This window comes from Amblyomma maculatum, chromosome 2 (assembly GCF_055883805.1).
Source record: "Amblyomma maculatum isolate TAMU_Amacu chromosome 2, ASM5588380v1, whole genome shotgun sequence".
Lineage (NCBI taxonomy): Eukaryota > Metazoa > Arthropoda > Arachnida > Ixodida > Ixodidae > Amblyomma > Amblyomma maculatum.
Genome location: NC_139345.1, coordinates 39,937,096 through 39,961,666, shown reverse-complemented (window position 1 = coordinate 39,961,666; position 24,571 = coordinate 39,937,096). Strand labels below are relative to the sequence as shown.

Below are 24,571 nucleotides of genomic sequence, written 5' to 3'. Positions count from 1 at the left end.
TTTCTTTATTTTCTTCAGCAGTCGCTGTATCTGTATAGTCGCTCGTTCACTGTGTCACGAGGAGGCCTCAAGTGCCTCAAGTCCCATCTAGGATGCCGCGACGAAACAAAAAGCATCCCCACGCAGAGCACGTTCTTTTTCAAAGCCTCCCGACAGCAGCGCTTATCGTCTCGATCATACTAAACAAAAGGGGCGAGAGGCAAAAAAGGCCGAGACCAGCTTTGGGCCCGGACGGATGTCGTCTTTCAGCTGCACACGTTCTTCACCGAATCTTGCACAGTTCGATAAGCGCTAATGGGCATCGGCTGCCAGCCACGTTCATTTTCCGCTGTCTAAGTAGGCCCAAAAGGATGACCCCTCACTAACGAGAAGGAAATGCGTGCGTTCTTTTGCATTCGGATAAGATTAGAAGCGAACAACGATTGGTTGTCACACCAACACGTGGCTGTCTACGCAGCCGTAAGAGTGTGCAAAGTCATCCTAGACACGGGGCGTCGCAAAGCAGTTGGCAGAGGAGCAAACGGCGCTATGGTCGCGGAATCGTTTTTTGCAGGAGCGCTCGTCGTGCTTGCGGCTGCACTAGTATTCCTGCAGCAATTTCACCGCAGCCGCAGATTTAAAAAGCTGCCCCCTGGACCCTTCAGCTTGCCTGTTATCGGTTCCTCTTATATCGTTGGAAGGTAAGCTGCAAATGGGTGGTCCTTCAAACGGTTTTGTTGCTGTGCATTCGATGGAACCATCTCCATTTTCACTCAACTCCGCAGGTACTCAAACGCATGGGATGCATTCAGCGACCTGCGGCGTTGGTACGGGGACATTTACACCATCAACCTTGGTTCCAGGCGCTGCCTGGTAGTCAGCTCTGTCGAAGCTCTCCGTGAAGTACTCGTAGCGAAAGCTGCGGAATTCGCCGACAGGCCGGATTCTTTGCGTTACCACGCCATATTCAAGGACAACCGCAATCTTTGTAAGGCGACTTGCTGTTGGTCTTGTGCGTTCGGTGTCTAACGTGCATGCTTCACATGTTTTGTTTCTCGTGCTTCTTCCCAGCAATAGCACTATGCGACTGGTCTTCGAAACAACGTACCAGACGGGAGCTTTGCTACCCAGCTATGCATCCAAAACAAGGGTCCGCCGAGCAGTCACGACTGAGTGCTTCCATTGAGACTGAGCTGCTTCATCTGACTGGAGAGTTCTCTCGCTACAGTGGCATGGCGGTCAAGCCGCGACAAGCCCTCCTTGTCGCCACTGCGAACATCTTCTATACGTTCTTCTGCTCCGAGCGTTTCAGTCCTGGCGACGCGAAATTCATGCGCATTGTGGACCTCTACAATGAAGTGTTTCATCAACTTTTCCAAGGATTCGCCATCGATTTCATGCCTTGGTTGAAGGTGAGGGTGCTAATCTAAATTTCAGAATATCGCGAGAACACCTAACGGATCTCTCGAAACTTGTAATTTGTCCGCATTCAGAATGTGCGGTTGCCATTTTGCACGCTCCTGAATACTGAACAAAATCGAACTGCTCAAGCATTCGAATTCCTGTCCAATAATACCCGTTTTGCTTTCTGTTTTTGCCCTTCATTTTGGATTGACTCATAGCGTAACCACTACGCGCTTCTGAAGCCAGCTAAGGAGCTGAAGCATCTTTAAGTGGTCACGGAGATCTCTGAAAGCGGTAGCAAGCCTTCATGCAGTTTGTTTAAACTTGAGTGTGTTATTCTTATTCAAATATCTGAGAAATGCTTCGTGTAAGTTACAGCATTTTACGGCACGCAGGCACCAATCTTCATTGCAAGCGCGGCTGTTGAGTACAATTACACTTGTCTTGCAGCTGGTATAAAGCAAAGACAGCTAATCAAACATTGATTTTAGGTCTTTTCATTAGCATTTATAGATCTGCGTTCGCAACTTGTGGACATATTTTTGTATGATGTATAGCGCTGAAACTTGTACGCGGAACCCGCAGTTTTTCTTGACACCAGTTGCTTCTGAACATCTCATTTCGGCTCTTACTATGTTCCCATGTAGTACATGGCGACAACGTTTATAATGCCAGTTATTGAAAGTATTGCCGTTGGTATAATTATTAAACTGTAAAATGACTTTCCGCCTGTCCCGTTTTAGGTGAACAGCAGTCATTTTTAAACGAATGACGCGAACGCGACCGAAAGTCGGAAGGCGCAGCACAGGTGCCTCACTCGTGCATGCTGGAGACCTAAACCGCGCCATGAGCAAGGGGATGGGGTAGAAATAAGCGAGGGGATTGCCGTACAGCGGGAGTTCGGATTAATACTAACCATTGGAGCTATTCATCATGCGTGCATTATTTTGCCCGCGGGCGTGTTATGTCATTGTGGACTCTAAAGGAGCGCACCATTTGGTGTTTATACCCCTATACCAATTTGGTATCCATTTTCCAAATAGAATTGTTTTTCTACGCGTCCTAATACACGGGACTTAAGGATCGACGGAACTGGATAAGCTCAGACGCGCTCTAAATTATCACAGTGCTGGTAGGACTGGCTTAATTACGTGGTATTTAACGTAGAAGCTGAAGTAGCAGAAACATTAGTTGTGTGGGCGCAGAAGTCTCTTAACGGGTCGTTTGCCCTACTGAGCTGAAATCGAAACTATAGAAAAACCGCTGTAATGAAAAGCACATGTGAATGCATTCCATTCTGTCATGTCCCATGGTTTCTCGCACCATTATTAGCAGGGATATCTTGGTGTCTGTTGTAGAACTGCAGGTATTCGAAGTACACTAAGCCCTCCCTTTCGGCAGTCCTACCAGTCTCCTGCTTTTAGACCCTCTTCTCCTCTTGCACCACACGCTCTGCTGGCTCGAAGCGCTTTAATTTTAAGATCGGTGTCTTATTTTTCGAGCTTAATTGAGCATATTTGCTGATGGGAACCCATCCATTTTTTAACAAGTGGCTCCTCCTATCAGGTAGTGCAGGGCAGACAGCTTCGCCTGCTGAGGGAAAAGTCTATGGAGATCTACCACTTCACCACGGCCATAATGGACAGAAGAGAGAAGGCCATGAGCAGCAGTCTAGGACAGGAACAGCCGCGCGACATCATGGATGTTCTGCTGCTCTCGCTGAAAGATCCGGCCACTGAGGGCCAGCTGGACAGGGTCGACGTTGCCGTCATAATCGAGGACCTCATCGGTGGCCACTCCGTCATCGCCAACCTCTGGGTCTGGTGTCTCTACATACTGAGCAGTCACCCGTAAGCAGAAACTGAAGCAGACCTCCCATTTAGTAAGCCGCCATGATAGTCTCGGGCAGTCTTTGCTTTCGCGTAATGTAAGCAGTGAGCACATACTATGGACGTGGTCCTTGGCATGGCAAGCTACTATGTGGTCCCGCAGGAGCGCATAATAGCTTTCCTTGCAGGGCTTAGTCAGGGGAATCTGAAACCCCCTATACCCCCCCCCCCCCCCTCTCCCCCGCGATGCATTAATACGATGTAGGCTGAAATGTATTTACGTACCAAAGCTAACAAGGCGCACGCAAGTCACTGACTTGCTAAAAAAAAATGGAACAGCTGAGAAACAACACAAAGCGAGGAACGCACAACACATCTAGGCGCTGTGTTTTTGCAATGTTCCTTTTTGTTTAGCAATGCTCAACGGCCGGTTTCCGATGGAGGCGAAAAGCTAGGCGCCCGTGTGCTGTGCGATGTCAGTGCACGTTAAAGATCCCTAGGTGGTCTAAATTTCCGGAGTCTTCCACTATGGCGTCTCTCATATAGCCTGAGTCGCTTTGGGACGTTAAACTCCACAAATCAAACCTTTTTAGCAATGTTAAACCAATTAGCTAGCAACAACACCCTCGTGAACTTCAGTGACCTAACCTCCTGGCGATAATGCCCACCACCATGGGCACTCACCGCCATGCCCGTTTTTCTCCTCAATTCTCATCGCCCGCTCCCGCCCCAGTGGAGTACGGTTGCCGATTCTCAGGTCTTTAGTTCTAACTATACTTCGTTAGAGGCGAAATACAAAAACGCCCGTGTGATGCCAGCGCTCGTTGAAGCAGAGGTGGCATAAAATTTCGGAGCTCACCGCCACCAACGACCATAACATCCTCCGTAGCCCATGCATAACCGGTTGCATCGGCTTCTGCCCGATTTTTTTTTTTTTTTTTTTTTGGTCCGCAGTGCTAGAGCTGCGGGTGCGGCGCCCGCTTTGAAGGCCGATCGAGGAACTCTAATCTGCATACAGAAAACGGACGCTCCTACGTTCACGCCAATTTATCGATACTGTGCGACGCTCTCGCCTACATCATGAATCACTTGTATAGCGTTTCATTCGGGCAGTGAAGGTACTAAAAGCTCTGACGACATGAACAAGCACTGCCATTTCGCGGACGCACCTCGGCACCAGACGTCAGCCGTATAGTTATTATTTACCCATCTCGAAATTTTGGCTTTGCTTTTCAGGAACGTTGGTAAAAAATGCAATATTTTCTGCGGTATGCTCCTCGGTCATGAGACCCCGCATAATACAGTAAGGATTAGTATTTCGGCCACCTGATGTTCTTTAGCGTGAGTCGACACTGCATAGTATGCGGCGTTGCATTTCTCCTTCGTCCCGCGCCCCCGCAACCTTATAATTGACCTCGACCGACTATAATGATCATATCCATCACGGCGGGTGCCTGCAATAGTGGGGCCAGATCTACGAATTAGGGAACATGAGAAACCTGCAGGCTACTAACCCCCATTCCCCCCCCCCCCCAAAAAAAAAAAAAGAAAAAATTGTTTACCGCGAAGCGAAAGAAAGGAGCAGCCTGAAGCCGTGCTGCTCCTTCGCGGTGAAACCTGCGCCCCCTATTCAGAGTTGACGTCGTTTGCTCCGATATCTTATTGGTGCAAACGCCGGAACCGGAAGTGGTGGCAACCACATCCAGTATCTTCACTAGTCGGATGGCTCGAGGTGAGGGCGAAAATACACAATCCACTCTACTACGCCGCAGCACAGGAACGTTTCCGCAGGAACACCCAATCTCGGCACTGGCCGAGTAAAATGGCTGCAGTCGCGCTGTCAGTGAACCTCGAAACAGAACTCACGACGAGAACGCTGTTGGGTTCACAACACGTATAAGTATATTCACAAGAGCTCTGACTTTTCGATGGAGGCGAAAAGCAAGGCGCCCGTGTGCTGTGCGATGTCAGTGCACGTTAAAGAACCCCAGGTGGTCGAAATTTCCGGAGTCCTCCACTACGGCGTCTCTCATAGCCTGAGTTGCTTTGGGACGTTAAACCCCACAAACCAACCAACCATCACAAGTGCTCTGCGATTTTTTTTTTTGCATATATTTTTCTTGATTTTCTAAGACTAAAAAGATGGGCGTGCAGGCTAATGGAAAAGGCGAGAAACTGATAAGCGCACGCAAAAGCGAAACTGATAAAGGCAGACTGGAGCAAGTGCCCCGCCGCGGTGGCGCAGTGGTTAAGATGCCAGACTACTGTGCCGGAGTACTCTGGTTCAATCCCGACCGCCGGTTGGTTGGTTGGTTCATAGGAAGGGAAAGGCGCAGTATCTGTCACACTTGCTCTGTGGACACCTGAACCGCGCCGTAGGGGAAGGGATGAAGGTGGGAGTAAAAGTGGATAGAGAGAAAGGGGGGCCGTAGTAGAGGGCTACGGAGTAATTTCGACCACCTGGGGATCTTTAACGTGCGCTGACATCGCACAGCACACGGACGCCACTTCGTTTCGCCTCCATCGAAACGCAGCCGCCGAGGCCGGGATTCGATCCCGGGAACTCCGGCACAGTAGTCAGGCGTCTTACCACTGCACCACCCCGGCGGGGCCCCAACCGCCGGCGAGTGCGTTTCGGTGGAGGCGAGACGAAGAGGCGTCCGTGTGCTGTGCGATGTCGGCGCACGAGATACCCAGGTGGTCAAAATTACTACGTAGCCGTCCACTACGGCACCTCCTTTCTCTTTCCACTTTCACTCCCACCTTCCTCTCCATCCTTACGGCACGGTTAATGTGCCCACAGAAACAAGTGGCAGGTATACTGCGCCTTTCCCTTCCCTTGAACCATTATTATTATTATTATTATTATTATTATTATTATTATTATTATTATTGTTATTGTTATTATTATTATTGTTATTGTTATTATTATTGTTATTGTTATTGTTATTATTATTATTATTATTATTAATATTATTATTATTATTATTATTATTGGCGCAATGTGCATTTCCCAGTATGGATTTCCTATATGCTAGTTGCAAGGATTATGCGCAGTGGTATGGGAGGGGAGGGAGAGCAGTCATCTGTAGTGAATGAAGAAAATCGTTACGAATTAAGTGCTTATACGTTACGAGTCTTAATGGAAGTGTGTAGGGAAATCACCGCTTGTACCAGTGTTTTCATTGCCGGAAGTAACGTATACCGACGCCGTCATATCGATCTATCGAGTTTTCTGCGTGCAGGGAGGTGCAGGAGAAGATCAGGGAGGAAACGAAGTCGGTGCTCTGCTCCAATGAGCGAAGGCCCTCTCTTTCGGATCGAAGTCACCTGTGCTACACGGAAGCCACGCTGTACGAGGTGATCAGAGTAGTGAACTCGCCAATCATCCCGCACGTCTGCACCAACGACACCACGGTCCAAGGTAAGCAACGAGGCATCGCTGAGCGAGCCGCACTGTTAGACGACTTACAAAGGCTTCCACAGCCTGATTTGTGATAGCATCAGGATGATGCCACGTGATGTGCATCACAAGACGCACCAACCTAACACGCATCGAAGATCAGCCCACTTATTTCAGTCAATACAAACTGTCTTGTCATACGAACATGCGCCCACTACACATGTATATGCACACTCTCGCCCATATATTGTAGGCAATTTTTTTGCTCGCGAGAGACGCCAAGCCGAGGCAGGACGTAACGTAAATTCATTAGTCACGCCATGTCATCTCCATGGAATGCCACATATCGCGTATCGTTATCATGCACTATCACAAACCATAAGTTATAATTTCAACCATATACACACGCCCAGGGGCGTAGCCAGGGGGTGTTTCAGTGTCAGGACACCCACGAAATTTTGAGCACTGCATCCTCCTTCCCCCGCCTCCTTCCGGCCTTCCTTCCCCACTCTTCTTTTCTCTTCGACAGATGGCGTTTAACACCGCCAAAAAATAGTCACTAGTGACTCTACCCAAAACTTTCTGGCTATGCCACCGCACACGCCAGTAGATATTGCTTCTATGCTCCGATGTAACGCCGGACGACAATGCCGAAAAATTAAGGGAGGGGACGCTTAAACTCCGCCCTAAGGGCATTACGCAAGAGCTGCCTGTGGTCTTGCCAATTACTATCACGCTCATTGGCATGCGTATCTGGAGCAGGGAGGGTGACCTAGAATTCCGGATATCTTTTTTTTTTTCTGTATGCACCAGTCAAAAGCTTCATAGCTTTTCTTTCGTGAACCATGGTCCCGCACATCCGCACAAAACGCCCTTCAGGATTGCGGGCCGGCATATACACACCATATACAGTTATACTAAGGTTTTGCCGACCAGCCACGGCAATCAACGGCTACGTCGCGCTATGTGCAGAGCTCTTTGCTTGGAGGCGTGGGGGAGAGTTTGACCTTCAACAAGCCCGAGGTCAACCGCGGGACAGCACCTTTACGTAAAAAAAAAAAAAAGACAAATATCAATCCATTTGTTCCCAAGCCCTACAAGCGTAGATGCTTTGCGTGACTTAGTGGCTGGTTGTAATTCTTAAAAATGTCCTTTCTTCTAAATAAATTTCTTTGTATACAGTGCAATGTGTAGCACTTGAGTCATGAGACCACCTTTATTTTGCATTACATGTCATGTTTTAATCTCTTTCAGTTCACGCATGGCGTCACATTTGACATGAGCGTTGTCGGTGTTTGAAATTCCCGCGCTAGGTATGTGGCAAAAGTCGTGACCCTGTCGACCGGTCAAGATTTTTGCTCGTCGACGACAACGCCGGATTTTTAGTCCGGCGAGCTCGTGTTGCTTTAGCATAAGATCGGCATGCTGCATTGTCTCTTCATGCCCTCTTTCCATATTCCCTGCCCGCATGCTATACCGCTAACCCGTGCTGCAACATATGCGCAATCCGTCATGCGGTGGTAACGCCGCAGTGTTAAAGCAAAGCGAAATGCGTGAGAAGCGTGACTGTTCCTTTTATTTTGGCATATATGGTCCGTGCATACCACTCCTGTCATGTTCGCCATTTTTCGACGCGCAGGCTTCCACGTGTCTCGGGGAACCGTGGTGATGTTCAACACGAACGATATCAACTATTCTTCAGACCTATGGCGGAATCCTTGGGACTTCCAACCTGAAAGGTGATGAACCTATCAAACTCTGAATGGAAAAAGGCTCTTGAAGGACCCCGTTACCTTGGAAATATACTCCTTATGTAGGAGCCAACAAAACTGCATACTGGGGTCATTGGCCTGCATATCTTGGGGTGGGTCGTGCAGCGCTCTTATCGGCTTCGTCTCCCATTGTGCAGGTTCCTCAGTGAAGACAGGTCAGTGTTAAAGCCCGGCCACTTCTTCCCTTTCGGCACCGGCAAGCGCTCCTGCATGGGCGACGGTCTCGTGCGCGCCACGCTGGTACTTGGCATGGCGACGCTGCTCGCACGCTTCAAGCTCTCCCTGGCGCCCAACCAGGAACCGGCAGACTTCGCCCAGTTCCGAAGCAAGGTCATCTTCGACCGCGATCCCGAGATCATCTTCACGGAGGTCTCTACAGAGCGGCGCCCTTAGCTCGGCGCTTGTACGCCCGGCTGTGCAGCCCTCGCATATCGCCATACGCGCGTCGTCACATAACTCGTTCGCTAAACCTACACGCGCGTCAAGGGACTCATCCCCGTACCTGTGTCATGGGAAAACTTGTCGGACTTTCACGCGCTTTACGCAAGTCTGAGGATGTTTTCCGTTTGATACAGTCAATGGCCGTTCTCTCGGCTTGCTTGAGGGAGCTACATAGTTTCGCTTACACTGCCATGGTCGTCCGTTTTACGTGGCCGATTCCCTACGGGGTAGGCAGTCCGAGCGCAATATGCAAACATCGGCACGTCACGCCCTCTGCGCACAACACTGGAATGGCTGGACTCGGCGCGAACCTAACCCTCGCGCAGCATCACAGACTAGCGGAACTAATACGGTTCCGTGTTTTATCGTGGCTAAACTGCTTCGCCGGGGCAGCGGCTCGGGCAAGAGGGGAGCCCAGGGCTTCGGCCCAGCGCAAAAGCACGTCGTCGTCTCGATGCAGCCGCGATCGGCGTGAGCAGTCCGCGCGTCCGAAACCCGGCCTCGGCTCAGCTTCGTGCTCCCGTGCCACTCGTGGGCGTCGCTGCCTCGGCGCGGTCTCGTGCCAACAACCTCACGTTCATTCTGCTAACATTCGAAGCTGGCGGATTGACGCCTCTTCGTACGTAAAAGGCGGCACAGTCGGTGCAAGACTAAGAAACAAAGCTTGCAATCCGGACAGTTTTTTGGTATACATGGTCAATCGCCAAAGACCTGCTCCTGACGGGTTGGACCATTACGGATTCAAGCGAGAGACGTACCCACACCACAACGCCTGTCAGCACTAACTAGTTTGCTCTGTAACGGCCGCTGGAGCATCATCAATGGGCATCTTGAAGGTCAGACATGCCACAACGAGTCTGGACTTCGATATAGGCGTCAGTTCGAAACGGCTTAGCCATGCGAACAGTGCGATCCTTGGCCGGCTTAGTCTTGGTACGGTTCGTAGTTGCGGTGAAGCTGGCGGGCCGTCGGGCGTGTACCGTTGCCCACGACAAGCAGTGTTTGGCCTGGCCCGTTCAGTATCGGCGATCACCCAGCTCACGCCCATGAGTCACACGCGCCCCATATGCTCAACCCGACGACTGGAGCGGGCGTTCCGCCGCCGCAGCCAGAGGTGCCCACGTGTGATGCGGCGAGCGCGTTGCTGCTGCTGGGGTCGGGAACGTGCGCGCGTCAAGCGCTGGCGCGCCGAAAGCGCGGCTGAAATCTTCGAGCGAGCGTGTGCTTTTTGCGACTCGACGGTCCCTAGCTCTGGGCATTCCTCTTGTCCCGAACCTTTGGATGCGCGTGGACGGACGCCGCAGCAGGGCCCCTTCACCCTCGTCCTCCAGGAGCTGTAGCCACTCTTCTGCGACTGCTTTTAAACTAATTTTAGTTTGTATACCTGTAGTTGTGTTTCTTTAAAAGTTGCACAGACATCTTGCTGTATTGTATTTGAATACACAGCTTTGCATGGCTAATAAATTCACTCTCGAACACATTACAATTCTGCACGCCGTGATGAAGCGATCGCAGAATATGTAGTATATGCCGAAATTGCATTAGTTTGTGTAATTTTGCTCGGGACTGAAGGCTTCCAGATGTTTGGCAATAAACACTTTCGCTTTCACAAGACAGTGCTGCGAAATTGCCTTTTTGTCAATTGTTGACTCTATTAGTCTTCTTAGAACATGTGGGACTACCGCCTAGTCTGGTAGTCCAATAATTATCGCTGCCGCGTTGACTCTCCAGCAGCCAGTGATGGCGGTCAGGATCATCGCTGAGCAAAACAGCCTCTTATACTGCCTTTCTAATGGGTTTGGAATGGGGTTAAAGACGTGGTTGAACTGGCGTGAGCACATGTGCTATAGGTTAGCCACAGTGCGGGCGCTGCGGAGAGTATAGCGTAGGTTACCGCTGGTGTAACATAGCTGGCGTTCGGTATGTGTTGGTTTGTGCTCTCAGCCATCTTATTAATGTATATAGGTGGTGTTCGGTACACTTCCCTCTCTTTCCTGTGCGGCGCGAGGAACGCTGCACAACATAGAAGAGCTCGGGAATTGCCGGCCTGCATGTGAGCGGCTTCGTTTCCTCCTTGTGGCTCCAGGTGACGGAAAAACCAGATACAGATATAAGGGAGGGGTAAAGGATGCATCTCGCTCGGCAAGTACAGGTTTTTACGAGTGTGCCATATTGAAAGGAATTCTACATAACTTGCGAATATTCGAGAAATACGAATATCCTGCTGTACCCGGTTCGACGTAACATGTAAAATTGTAACATCAATTGCAACATTAACAAACGAGAAAGAAACGAGACTCATTTCGACTCCGAACAGCATGCCTGCAATCTGTCTGCGCGGGAAGTAAAGATGAAGCCCTTCAAACTTGGCAAGGAGTGGTAGAGTTATAACATAGTAATTCTAGCGGGAAGGAGTGTTAGCACCGCGGCGTGGTTGCTCTGGTCGTATGACGGCTTTGATGTCTGCCAAAGCTCTTAATCGGGCTAGTTGGCGTACAGATTCTGACAGTGGCTATAGCGCGCAAGGAAGACTCGGAAGGTAGGTAGGGGGGCATGACACCGCGTGTGTCCTGTTCCCCTATGTGCGTCTTCCTTGCGCGCTAGCCACTATATCAGAGGCTTTTATGGCTTTCATGGTTACGGTACACATATCTCCAAGATGGATGACGCGGCAGGGTTCAGCAGTTTCAGGCAGTATTGCGTTCTGCATTGTGTAGTTGCCTGGCTGCCGCTAAAACCTCTCAATGACGTTTTATGCCTACCTGTTTGAAGAGGCTTTAGCTGAAGCGAGTACATGGTTAGTCGTGGGCGGCTACATCTAGTTTTTTTTTTTTATACTTCGTTGGGGCTGTTCCGTAAAATAGCTATCGTCAGAGTTGAGTGAACCACCTTCGAGACATAAACGAAAGCCTCCGTTCCATAATTGATTCCTTCCCCGACCGTCGACACCTGTAACACTTTGTGTGCACACGCGTGAATACGTCTCCACGAGAAGACTGCAACCTTCATTCAGAGACATCGGGGCTTTCGCATTGTTCTTTACTCCGTGCATCTTGTCAACACAAGAGATTTTGCCTCAAATACTTCAAATAGTCCGTCGAATTGCTTGAGGTACGTGGCTTGACTAATGGAGTAAGTCCACCCCAAGAACAGACTTCTTGGTCCACTTCTAGAATCAGATTAAGTACAAAACAAAATAATAATACTCTAAGAAATACAATACAATCATGCTAAAACAGCATAAAAAAAAACAATTTAAAGTGAAAGGTTGATGATGTGCCTTGCACACTCCGCTTCCCTGTAAAAGGACTCGGAGCACAGGGTGCAGCGAGGGACGGCGCGACTGAAGAGGTACATTGTCTTGCTGCAGCAGACAGGACGTCAACAGCAGTTGGCTTACTTCTGCAGGTTACCCTTGTTTAGGAAATGTCGCCCGACGTCACATAATATTTTTTTCCAGAGATGCATGGCGGAGCGCTCTTTCTAGCTGGCGCAGGCTCACTGGATGAACAGTCTCGTCGCGTTCTGTGCTCATTCAACGCGATGTATGAGCTCCTTGGCGACTCGAACTCTGAACTGAAATTGGTTTGTGACGGCCCCAATCTGGCGTCACAAGTTTCAGCCGATAGGTTGGCGAAATCGGGTTCGTGCTGAGGTGAGGGAGGAGCGAATCAACATCCACAACTGGCTCTTAATTAAAAGCATTTATTTTACAAAGGCCTAGAGGAGGTAGACGGTTCGCTCACCATCTTGGCAGTGTCGGCGCCGTCTCGGGATGACCGGCGTATAGGCGGCTCAGGTCCTGGGCATCAGGGAGGCTGTAGGCCGGAGCTAGGGAGACGTAGTCTTCATCATAGAAGCAGAATCGGCCCGAAGCAGGTCCAAGGCTCCTATCTCGCAGCAGGCAGGGTGCCGTCGGTGATCGGGAAAACACCCTAAACGGCAACCACTTCACTATCCTTCCGAACTTCCTCCTCCAGCCAGCTTCGCTCTGTCTTCTGTCCCACAGTTTTTCTTCAGACGTCCGATGCTGTACGATAATGCGGCCAATCCCTTCGCCGCCGACGTCCTCGTCCAGCTGTACCATTGAGTCAGTCCTGGAGTTCACGTGGGGAGCTCCTAGCCTTAAGGTCGCTGGCTCAATAGCGTGCAGCCTTTGCCGGCTTTGCTGTTGACCCGTCTTTGATTACGCCTTTCGGCCCCTTCACGTCGTCGGCGATACTGAGAAATTAGACTTTTATCTGGAACTTCCGATCGTGGCCACTTTCGTTGTCTAAATTCTCAGAACTAGCGTTACGAACCGTGCACTACAGGAGGAGTGGCGGCTGTTGACGGCGGGGGAAGTATATCCTGCTACCCCCTGCGCTACATCCCCTCAGTCAGAATAGCGCGACTGCCGCGAAATTCGTTCACAGCCCCGAGGGAAGGGCGGTCGACCCACTTTCCCTTGGCAAAAGCATTAACCACTTGGACTGCATCTGTTTAGTGTGGATTCTAGGAAACTGAAAAACCTCTGAGAGGGAAAAGAATGAAAGAGACACGGCAAAGTGTGTTGATTGTCGTGGCTGTAACTGCGCTGTTAATTACACTTTTTTCAAAAAAAGTTTGCGGCCTTGCGTTTCGGGGGTGAAGCCTCCCAGCCACCGGAGAGATAAGCAACCTTGAGATACCATTCAATGAACGCCAGGAGAAAAGTCCACTTCTCCCGTCACCCCTAGCTGCCGCCCGGAATCCCTTGGGATACAGTAGCAGCAGCAGCAAGTGCTTGACCGATGATGTCCTGCGGGGTGTTAGGGTTTGTGCTGCAGAGCAAAGCCTCCCAGGATTTTAGAGTGCGCGACCTAGTCGGACAAACCAACCAATCTACATCGAAGCCTCATCTTTACAGCTCTTAACACTTTCAGGTGTAAAATAAACAAATATATAAACATGCATAAATGCAAGAGTCATGTTCTTTACACTAAAGTCTCCAGGTAGTATTTTTTGTCAACTCTAGGGGCACGAATCGCGCCTCTGGCGAAACGCAACGAGAAGCGCCTGCTCGGGAATAAATGAGACAAGCACAATTCGGCCCTTACACATCCCTTTGCAACGCTAGGAGACCAGCGCTGCATGGCAGAGGAATCCTGCCCAAATGTTGCTTACTCAGCGGCAAAATGCAGCCTGTTTAGTGCTCGGATATCGGTTACGCCGTACTCGGCTTTGCGATGCATTCATAAATGTAGCATATGGCAGATAGACAGCGGAGTGATTTTGGCGGCAATACTTGCTTCTCAGGTCATCAACCGCACCGTTACAAATAATTCCCCCCTACCTTATGTTTGTGATACTTCAATTCATTCTCAAATGTGGCGGTCATGCCCATTTTACTGCAAATGAAATTCCATCCTATCAGCTAAGTAAGCACACCGATCGGAACGTGCGAAAACGAAACTACATCGCGAATGAGCACACGCGCGTGATGCTATGATCGGGCTTCTAGGCGCGGTTTCGCGCGGCTCCAGCAGTGGTCGACAACTGGAACTGAGCGGGTGCCGGCGAGCGCCTGAGCCCCTTGGCAAACCCCGGTGGTGCGCTGCATGCCTCGGCGTGACATCTGGACGCGACATACATTGAATGGCGCTTTGTCGCGGTGGCGGCGGCGTCACCTCCTCTACCCCTCGCGCCGCGATTGGTTCGGAGCGGGAAACCAGCGCGCAAACTATTGGACCTCTTGGGTCGCCGCTAACTACTGCCTCCTGGTTGGACAGATCAAGTGCGGTTTCCCGACCTAACTTGGTGAGAGATATTGCCGAGACAGTATAGTCTGCTCGCCTAGAGGGAATATGGTGGAATCTCCTTGGCCGTCGCTGCGAAGACAGTCGTGTGTAGCCAGTATCAGCCTACGTGCCAATGCTGTTCTGTCTTGTATCATGACTGTAAACGTATAAGGTCAACTTTTGTTCACCTCGTCTCGTGAACCCGATATGCCTTCATATCCGGGCACACCCGAACTGCGACAATGCAGTCTTCTACTAAAGAAGTTTAAGCTTTCCAGGATATGCCTGCATTGTGGCTCTGACGCCTTTGAGGCCTGATATTTCTTATCTGAAATGGCCTAGAGGAATATTTTAATAGATATAAATTGTGCAGGGCGATAGTCGTTGCCGTGAATACCCCGCTGGAAAGCTCGCATGCCGCAAGTACGCCCGCTAAGGTAGTCTCAAAAGTGTAGAGCCCATGGGGCCTGCTTCTGAGTTACTTCGTGCGGCTTGTAAGGTATTTATATACACTGCTCCGAATCTTTCGATGTTAAGAATATTTTTTGTCCTACCCTCTCCAGTAGGAAAGGCCTCCACTTATGCTAAATCAGTGCTACTACATGGCTCAGAAGCAGGCCCCCTGGGCTATACACTTTTGACAAAGGCGGTACATACACACCATTTCAGTGCATGCGATGAGTCCCTGGAACCGAAAAGGGTAGGAGTAACACAAAGTCCAGTTGTCTGTTCACATTCTTCGTTAGTGTGTTCACGTCCAACGGTCGGCTGCGTTATGGTACGACGCAGTGTGACGGACACGTGGATAACCTTGGCTGCTGAACCAGAGTATTCAGGTTCGAACCCGACCGTGGAGGCAAAAGGCAAAGGAGTCTGTGCGTTAAAAGCATTAAATGCCCAAACCATGACAGCAATTCAAGATGACAGCCAGTTTATATGCAGCTTCGTGTTTACAAGGGCTTCTACCCAGCACAAAAAGAAAAAAAATCCCAATAAAGCAGGAAAAAAGGGGGCGTGGGTGTCCTCCTGTTAAAAAAAACGAACATACAACAGAGGGAAAACCTTCACATATGTATTGGTTCAATATACAGAGCCTGTCTTTTCCTGATGACGACAGAGCAGCGGTCAAGACAGTGGTCCCAAAGGGGCAGAGAAGTTGCGTGTGTGTGTGTGCGTTGTGGCCAGCTTTGTTCACGATCTTGTGTACTTCCCCCAGATGTGGAGCATGAACACAGAGGCAATGAACAACAAGCTCATCACCAGCACTGGAACAGGACCCCTGCATGAAGCAATAAAGCAGTGTGAACATACTGTGATATGTACATAAGAAAAATTGGCTCTATGTTGTATGCAGTTCAGTTCAGGCGTTCAGTCGTGTCCGACTCTTCGTGACCCTATGGACCATGTCACGCCACGCTTTCCGGTCTCTCACTATCTTCTTAACATCACATAGCTTCATCTGCAATGCCTCGAGAATGCCATCTATGCAATGATGGCATAGATGGCATTCCATCTATGCCATCTATGAATGTTGTATGCAAGGCTGTACATAAGGTATGTAGTGCACAGGAATTGGAACAGTGGCAGACCCAGAAACCTGCACAGTACTGCTTACAAGCAGGAATGTTCAGTAGTTTGCATTGCTATGAATGCCGTTACGGTATGCAGTCTGAGAGACGACGAAGATGTGATGGAATAGTGAAGAATGATGACGCTGAAGTTAAGCTCTGTTGGTCCTACACGTGCATCTCTGACATCGAACTGCTGCGGTTACGTCCGAGTGTGCCTCGTAACAATATTGCCATACACACATAGAAAAAAGATGCAACTACTTCAAGAAATGATCAGACAGCTCACTCTTATGCCGCCTATATTTGTATGGCTATGGTATGGATAAAACAGCAGCGAAATTGTTCACTATAATGCATACAGCTCGTGAGGTTGAAAAGACATTGCTGTAACTAAAAAAAAAAAAAAAAAAAAAAAAGAGACCAAATGAAAAAGTGGTGTTAAAGGCGTCATTGCGTCTACACTTACGGTGAATCTTATGCACCCTCGTAATACCATATATGAAAAGGCATTTTCACCTGCCAGATATTAATGTTTCAGGCTGCAAAGAATGTGCTAGTCTCACCAAATTGTTGACATATCAATCTAAAGCATTTCAGCCACTGTTCACAGATCAAGGAAAAGCACTCACACTTTAATTCCAGGAGAGTCATCCGTGTAAAACTTCCACATTCCACCACCAGCTGCCCCTGGGGTACGTGTCCTGCCACTGCTCGCCGAGGTGGTTTTCCTGGTGCAGAAACATATCAATTAGCCAAATAAATATAAGCCAAAGTACTAGTTTTCCATATGGTTCCTACCTTATAGCATATAGTGTGAATACAACAAATAAGAATGTGCAAGGCCAGAAAAGCCTGAGGAATGATTACACCTACCACCTATAAATTAAAAAGAGTGGACACAGGAAAAGCAGTCATGCAATGGTGACAGACTGCGAAGTCAATAATGCTGCCTGTTGGCAAGCTGAACCTTTTTTCAAAAGCTTGCTCTTTTCAATACATGCATTTTGCACAATGCAATCTATAACTTGCAAAGTCAAAAACATGTCTAAAATGGGGCAACGTTGTACTCCTTTATTGGACCAAAGCACAACATATGCTGGTAACAGAGAAACGTGGTTAGTACAACATCTAACACACACCAAATGGCTAAGGTTGCCGAGAACCTAGTAATCAGCTTAGTGAACACCACATAAGCTTGTGTGATGTTCACAGTGTGCCAAGTAACGAAGTTAGCGCAGGCAAAAACCGAAGTGAAACGATAGAAATAAGTCGTGGTACCTCTGCTTGACAGTAGAGCCTCCAGAGGAGCGCGGCGCTGCCACCGTCTTCGGCGACCTGCCCCCAGCCCCGACGTTTGTAGAGCTTGGCGATGCCGGCTGAAAGTGGCGACAGTTGGCAACGCGTGGCATTTACTGACGCTGTAATGACAAGCACTGAGCACCAAGTATAACGCTCACATTACGCGTGTTTCCTGTACCACTACGTCCCACTCTGTTCTCCTGCATATGTTTTTAATCGGTACAGACATATCCGTGCTTCCACAATTAATTACCTCCAGTGCATGCACATGACCCGGAAATCGTAATAGCTATGCTGCCCGAACATTGAATCGGGAAACAACATCGAGCTTCAGATTACCCAAAGAATGAATGAGGAGCAAAACGCAATCACCGACAAGGCTGAATATCTACTTATTCAACACCGCAAATCAGCACTAGCATCGACACGCTACCGTCTCCCCGAATGTAACGCTATGAGGATACAAGTCCGAGCTTTGACATAGCTAAATAAACCATTGTCGGTCCTTAAGACCACTATAAAGTACTCTGACACCACTTATAAATGTTAATCTCGGGAAGTATTCCTGTCATTTATGAGAGGCAAAGCAAGGACCGAGAGAAAATGCATGTAGCACCTCACCATTGCTGCAGGTAGTAAGCGAACTCTGCAACAGAAGAGGGCAACCGGCCAACGTCACGGCTCAAGCGAACACGTCGTTGCCCACGACCCAATAAGGTTTGGCCGTTCCAGTAAAAACTCGCATCCTGAACCGTAGCAGCAAGTGCTAGATACCTTACTATTTTACAAAAATGTTATTTGATAATTTGAAGATACTATTTTAGAAAACTTGTTTAAAAATAAAATAATGAATTAAGTAAATTATTTGAATTGTATGAAGCAAAAATTAAGCTAAATGTCAGCGATTGCGAAATAAAAGTATTTTGAGTACTTGAGTAAAAATTATCATTTTATAACATTGATATGGCATACACTGATATTACACACGCTTGATAGTTAACAATGAAAAATAACTTTCCTGCTACAGGAGTTACACTGTTTCGTACGCAGAGGATTGCCAACTGCACCAATCAGCAGTGGCCTTCGGAGAGAGGCGCTCTTTCAGCGTGCGCACTACTCCTGTGCGCACATCCATGTGCTTTACGGTCGCCGGTTATGAAAGTTTGCAGTAGAGAAAAGATTGTTTTTTAAGACGTGTAGGTTTCCGTTATCTACCGTCGCTTGACGGCCTGGACCACCACGATGGATCTAACCACCATTCTAGAGAAAACAGTCTCACCAGGTAACGTTTCAAAGGCATGGCGACAGCTCCCGGCCAGCCATTCATGGTTTTACGAATCCTCCTCACGCTAAGCCTTGCCGCCGAGCTGTCTGATAGCATTTTGAATTAATCTGCCCTTTTAACGACTTGACTGATTGTTAAATGATCTACGCAGGGTTCGCTTCAATGTGACCCAGTTACCTACTCTCAGAGAGCGGTTAAGGAGGCATGGTGGTGTCGGCGAAAACAAGCAAACGGCGACGCATGTTCGAGTGTTGGGCCAATTCGCCGATAATCAGCACATAAAGGACCCACCGCGTGTATCGCGCGCATTGTTCCTAGGGTTCGTTTGAACATGCCCAGTGTGAGCATTTGACACGACGCGAGTTCGCCTGGTGTCTGGGCGTCGTTCTTGAAGACGCCGTTGGCGAGAGCAATGTTATCGTAATCGAGAACTGCGCGCGCGCGCTCCGCCGGTGCCACCCGAACATACCTCAGTCAACCCATTGTGTCACCACTGTTGTGCGCGATGTTTCAGCGCAGTCAGCATCGTGCTGCATGCTTTAGGGCCATCGCTGAGCCTTCGGCGGCTCGTTGGGGTTGCCGAGAAAAACGGCGCAAATTAAGTCTTGCCTGACATCCGTTCTGTGGCTACCCTTGATCGGTCCTCGCTTTGGCGCGCATGGGCATGACAGTTCGTCACTTGACCGGTGGCTCATTCGGTTCCTCTGGCCTGCTCTTGCAGACAAAAATGAATTGGAGGCAGCGCAGAGGTACCTGGAGCAGGCTGCCCAGACCAATCTGGTGAGTGAGGACGTGACTCATTCGACCCTTGGCGGCTATCGCGCTTTGTCTGTCATGTATGGCGCGGTTGCCGGGACGTCACGTTGCGGTCACTACCGAACGCCTGGCAGTGCTTCCAGTGGACGCATCCCAATCGGTCACTGTTCCGGGAATTCAAACACGTTGCCGAATTGATTCATTATGTGGTGTCAGACCAAGAAGCACTCTAACTCTACAGCGTGCCAGCTGATCAAATAGTTTCAGCTAGAATGCTCAGGAAAAATATCCAAGGCCGAGTCTTGCATATAGACTCTGTCGAAAGCATAATTACTGTTTCTCGTGCTTTCAGCGTTGCTAAGTTTTATTGATAATGTATTCATGCAGAGTTCACACAATACTTACATAACAGCAGTCATTGATGCTTGTGTACTTAGTAATGAGGTAGTGAGAGGTGACTTGTAGTCAGTTTTTCAGTTTGCTCCCAATGAATTCTGTTTAAATGTTCATAATTACATGAGTATACATATTTGGAGGAGGTGAGCAGTGTGAAGTTGTCTGTGCTGAAATTATGAGGTTCTACTGTGGCTGGGAAGGGGCAGGAAGGGTTAGGTCAGAATTTTGGCATCTTGCAAAGGTTCTTCACTCTTTGCAGGCTGCATTAATCGATTTATAAAATGGCAGGTGCACAAAATTGGTTCATGGATTTTAAATGCATAAAAAAATTAAAGCATTATCTTTTTCTAGTTTCATGCAGTTTGTAAGAACAAAGGACATTAGTGTTTGAGCAGATATCATAGTTCATGCTGATATAGGACGGTTTGTAGGGATTAGCATGAGAGTCCCTTGTAACTTTTTTTTTCGGCATTGTAGTCCTCTTACTTGCCATGCAGGCACCATTACAAAAATCTGCTTGCTGTTATAATGCTAGCAAACATTGAATTTCAACTCTGCTCCAGATATTTGCAACTGATGTGCTGCTGTTACACAAGTTCCGACATTGAATATGGCATAAGCTCTGCCAGTGTATCAGGAAATGTCTCATAGATGCGAATGAAGCCATGCTGGATCTTACTGTACAGGTGTAAGCAAGTACTGCTTAGAGTCAGTGCAAAGAGTTTTTTTTGGAAGCAAATAAAATAGATTCATCCAGTAAATCATGGGAAGGTTCTCTTGTTAATGGCAGATATTTTTAAATGGTCAATAAAGTATATTTCGTGTTTCATTGATCCACACATTGAAAGCCATCGTTTTCTAATAATAACTGCCTCTAAAACTCTACCTGCAGTATAGCTAAAGGTTGTCCTTTTTGGTTTAAGCTTAAGACATCAGTTAAATTATGCTGAATTCATTTTTTTAAGCTTCAGCTTTTACCAAAAAGGGTCAGTGTTTCTTGCATGAATGTCACTACTAGTTGGTCACGCGGTACCAGTTGCAGAAGATTGCAGCAAAAATTGAAAAGTACTGGAAGCAGTAGTGAGGAATTGCAAACCACATCATGCGACTTGAACACTGTAGGACTCTGGGCATGAAAGCATATGGAGTAACCCAAGATGCTTTTTGTAGAGGTGATCAACTGCTATGAGCGATATACAGAATTGCTACATTGATGGGACAAGAGCGAGGAGTCTGCTAACACCTACTGTAGTATGCAGATGCACGATCACAGTTGTGTAGCTCAACCCTGAAGGTGTTACGGAATCTGCTACGGATAATGTGCAGCCTTCACTGTCTTGTGAGGATCATGAGGTTGCTTTTGTTTTATGAAAAATGTCATAACGTCTCAGCTAGCCATTAAAAGAAAATGAGCACGCTGAAAATTTTCTAAAACCAATCCTTGAACTGTAGAAACTTGGTGGTGCAGAGCAACTAGAAATTGATCATATGCACACTAGAACAAGGCTTCTTTTCATGAAGCATGGTGTCCACTTCCGTGTGACCAGTGTGAAGGGGCACTTTCATTTACATAATGTAGCTTCATGCCCAATTTTTGGGTCAGAAGGAGTTCCACCACTTTTAGTCATTTGTGAGCCACGCCAATTTTCACATTTCAGTTTTTATGCTTATCTAAATTCTTCAATTCCTACGTTAACATTTATAGGAATGGTTGATCTTCGATCATTTTAAAGCACTTTGGATTCTGGATTTTTAACTTATTCCACCTTCTGTGTGATGCTTAAAGGTCTCATCCTGACTAGTGACTGCAACTGCTCCTAACTGGTTGCTGACCATAAGTCTGTGCCTGGCACTCTAAAGTAATGTCTCTTAATCTTCCTTATGAAGATTTCGTTTTATTGTGCTCTGGCAGATTGCACTTGATTTCTTCTATCTCCTAGACTTTGCATATACATGAAATGCAAGTTGGTGTGTACTCTTTCACATGTCATTTCTCAAGGTTTTGTATATAGTGGCCATTAGGGACAGTAAATTTGCTTTCCATCACCCATTATCATAGTGTTAATTCTGTATGATCCAGTTTCTGTGGCTGATTGCAGTCTATATTGGATAGCACTTCATAGTTTGTGTATAACAAATAATGTTTTTTCACATTTCAGTATTAAGAGGGGCCTGGTGCAGTTCACTGAATAGCAATGCACTTATAATGGTATATCTGGCTACATTCATATTGCTGGTGGATTTAACAGAACGTGGACCAAGACTAATTCGAGAAGTCACGCATGTCCAGTTATAAGAGTTCTTAATTTCTAGGATGAAGAAAAAAACCCTCTGTGCCCAACATATATTTGGTCAAGTAGGCTGAGGCAGTTCATTGCAAAGTAGCATAAAAACCTTGGAAAGTGTTCTCGGGTGGCAGCAACCTTGCTTTAATGTTCTGTGCAAAACCAGATTCTGGAATGTTTTTTTTTTTTTTCTGCTAAGCATAAGATTTAGTCTGGCAATTAAATGTTGAGGGGGCGGCTGCATGGCTTATGTACAGGTGCATAAAATGCTAAATTTGGGAAGAGTGCATCTAAATTGGAAGGTTCTTTTCCTTGCAACCGGTGTGAATAGAATTTGTGGAAAACATCATTCTAATGAAGAATAGGTTACATGGAAACTGATGCATCTCAGTCAGTTAGGGGCACTCTTGTTGGGTGTAATTTTGTTGTTGTTGGGACTAGCTAATGGCATCATTTATGGTCTGCTGAAGTTTTCAAACGTGCATGCAAGACGAGTGCCAAAGCAGTTAAAACCACTTGAATATCCATGGTGATGAGGTTTAGTTGCTGGCACATGAAAACAAGGCATCTTCCTTGTGGCATTTTAACCCTCTGAAGCACTTGGGAAATTGTCTCAGTTGCATTAAATACTTAGTTTTCAGACTAGATTAACCTCGTAAGTACAGTGTAAAATGATCAAGGACCTCGGCTTCTTGGGTAGTGAAGAATAACTACAGCCCTGATTTTTGTGCTCGATCATTTCTGGTCGTTGCTCTGCAAGCATGACCATCTGCAATAACTACTAGTACGTCAAAAGCTTAGCATTGCAAAAAGCCAAGATAAATTTTAAAGGACATTCCACTGCACTGGAACACCAGATTTTATCACGAAAGGAAATAAAGCAGTAAAATTACAGCAAATTACATTTGCCAATAAATGAAAAAAAACTGGTTTTGAAATAAGTACTGAAAAAAGTCCGGAAAATTTTTAGAAATAACTGGAAGGTATCACCCCTATTTTCATTCCACTTTTGCCCTTGCCATGGTGGTACAGTGAGTTGACTACTGTGCCTAAGAATGCGGGATCAAATCCCGGCCGCGGCGGCTGTTTTTCAATGGAGACGAAAAGCAAGGCACCCACATACTGTGTGATGTCAGTGCACGTTAAAGAACCCCAGGTGGTCGAAATTGCCGGAGCCCTCCACTACGGCATGTCTCGTAGCCTGAATTGCTTTGGGACATAAAACTCCCCAAACCAAACCAAACCTTCTCACTTTTGCAGTTTTAAGGGTGAAAGTGTGTGTGTGAAGCAGCACCTTTCTCAAAAGCAATAGTATTTCAGTGTTTAATCGTGACAGCAGTTGTTCCCTCAACTCCTGTCCATCAAGAAATACTGTGTCGCTCTGCTTGCCTGATAACATGGTGCATATGTGATATCACCTGATCATTTAGTTTACGATCTCCTTTAGCAAGGCCTGGCTGGGCCGTCATTGTATGTATATATTGAGTGCAGTGTGTGTGTGTGACAGTGTCCACCCTTCTATCGCAGGCGGAGTTCCTTCGATCACTCTCCGAGGTTCTCCAAAATGCTGGCAACAGCCCCGTTGCTCGCATGGCTGCTGGCCTCCAAATCAAGAACAGTCTCACATCCAAGGACAATGAGCTGAGGACACAGTACCAGCAGCGATGGCTCTCCTTTCCTCAGGATGCGCGCATGTACATCAAAAACAATGTGAGTAGCATGCAGAGGGCCATGTGATCTGCATAATGATTCCCTTTTGCAGCCCTTGTTGTGGAAAAGGGGGAGGGAATCATTTGTCACTGGTCAGTTACCTTTTGTGGGAGCATGCAGTGGCAACTTTATGGTCACCAATCATTTGTCACTGGTCAGTTACCTTTTGTGGGAGCATGCAGTGGCAACTTTATGGTCACCAAGCATTGCAGTTTGTGCACAGGCTGGTCTAGTCATATATTGTGAGAATCTCTGCTTGCTTGCTATTAATTCGAAAGCATATCTCCTATAAGCACAAAAGCAGGCATTGTTGTCGACCACCCATGGCATGAAATTTTGATGACATCACTGTGCCGGGGTGGTGTAAGATGTTATAAAGCGTGTAAAAGGATACATATCCCCTTCAGGCGCCAATTAAATTTTCTGAAAGGAAAAATAATATAATTTTTTGCACCATGCATGCTCAGTAGTCCAGGCAGAATTTAAATATAAAAGATTATGCAAAAATATTTATATTTTATTCGTGTCCATATATGTGGACATGACACCTCAAAGCTGCTACAGGAATGAAAGCATTGCAACATTTTCTGCATTTTCTAACTAATTATTAAGTATGAATAAATGTCTTCCTCTGAAAATATCTTGCGCCTTCAAGACTGTGACACTTGAATGCAAATCAGCG

At 47.5% G+C, this 24,571-nt stretch overlaps 3 protein-coding genes across 4 annotated transcripts in view; 2 read left to right on the top strand and 1 right to left on the bottom strand.

Moving 5' to 3' along the window:
• The first annotated feature begins 239 nt into the window (after positions 1-239).
• LOC146198454 (cytochrome P450 307a1-like) lies at positions 240-10,445 on the top strand. The gene is made up of 7 exons (XM_084593970.1): positions 240-680; positions 765-967; positions 1,051-1,391; positions 2,950-3,233; positions 6,458-6,636; positions 8,255-8,354; positions 8,525-10,445. The coding sequence occupies exons 1-7, from the start codon at positions 376-378 to the stop codon at positions 8,778-8,780; spliced, it is 1,668 nt and encodes a 555-aa protein (XP_084450096.1). The 5' UTR covers positions 240-375; the 3' UTR covers positions 8,781-10,445.
• A 5,191-nt stretch (positions 10,446-15,636) lies between these two features.
• Sec61beta (Sec61 translocon subunit beta) lies at positions 15,637-18,230 on the bottom strand. Its single transcript, XM_084593964.1, has 4 exons — positions 18,079-18,230; positions 17,437-17,534; positions 16,788-16,886; positions 15,637-15,866 (listed from the first exon to the last, which is right to left on the bottom strand). Exons 1-4 carry the CDS (start codon positions 18,079-18,081, stop codon positions 15,779-15,781), a joined length of 288 nt encoding a protein of 95 aa, XP_084450090.1. The 5' UTR covers positions 18,082-18,230; the 3' UTR covers positions 15,637-15,778.
• A 288-nt stretch (positions 18,231-18,518) lies between these two features.
• The window catches only part of Fs(2)Ket (Importin subunit beta Fs(2)Ket), a 56,514-nt gene continuing 50,461 nt past the window's right edge, over positions 18,519-24,571 (top strand). Inside the window, exons 1-3 of one of the 2 annotated variants that reach the window (XM_084593962.1) lie at positions 18,519-18,739; positions 19,464-19,522; positions 23,707-23,889. In XM_084593962.1, the coding sequence (XP_084450088.1) occupies positions 18,700-18,739; positions 19,464-19,522; positions 23,707-23,889 (282 nt within the window). In that variant the 5' untranslated portion in view covers positions 18,519-18,699. The remainder of the gene's footprint in view (positions 18,740-19,463; positions 19,523-23,706; positions 23,890-24,571) is intronic. The other variant, XM_084593963.1, reaches the window with a different exon arrangement.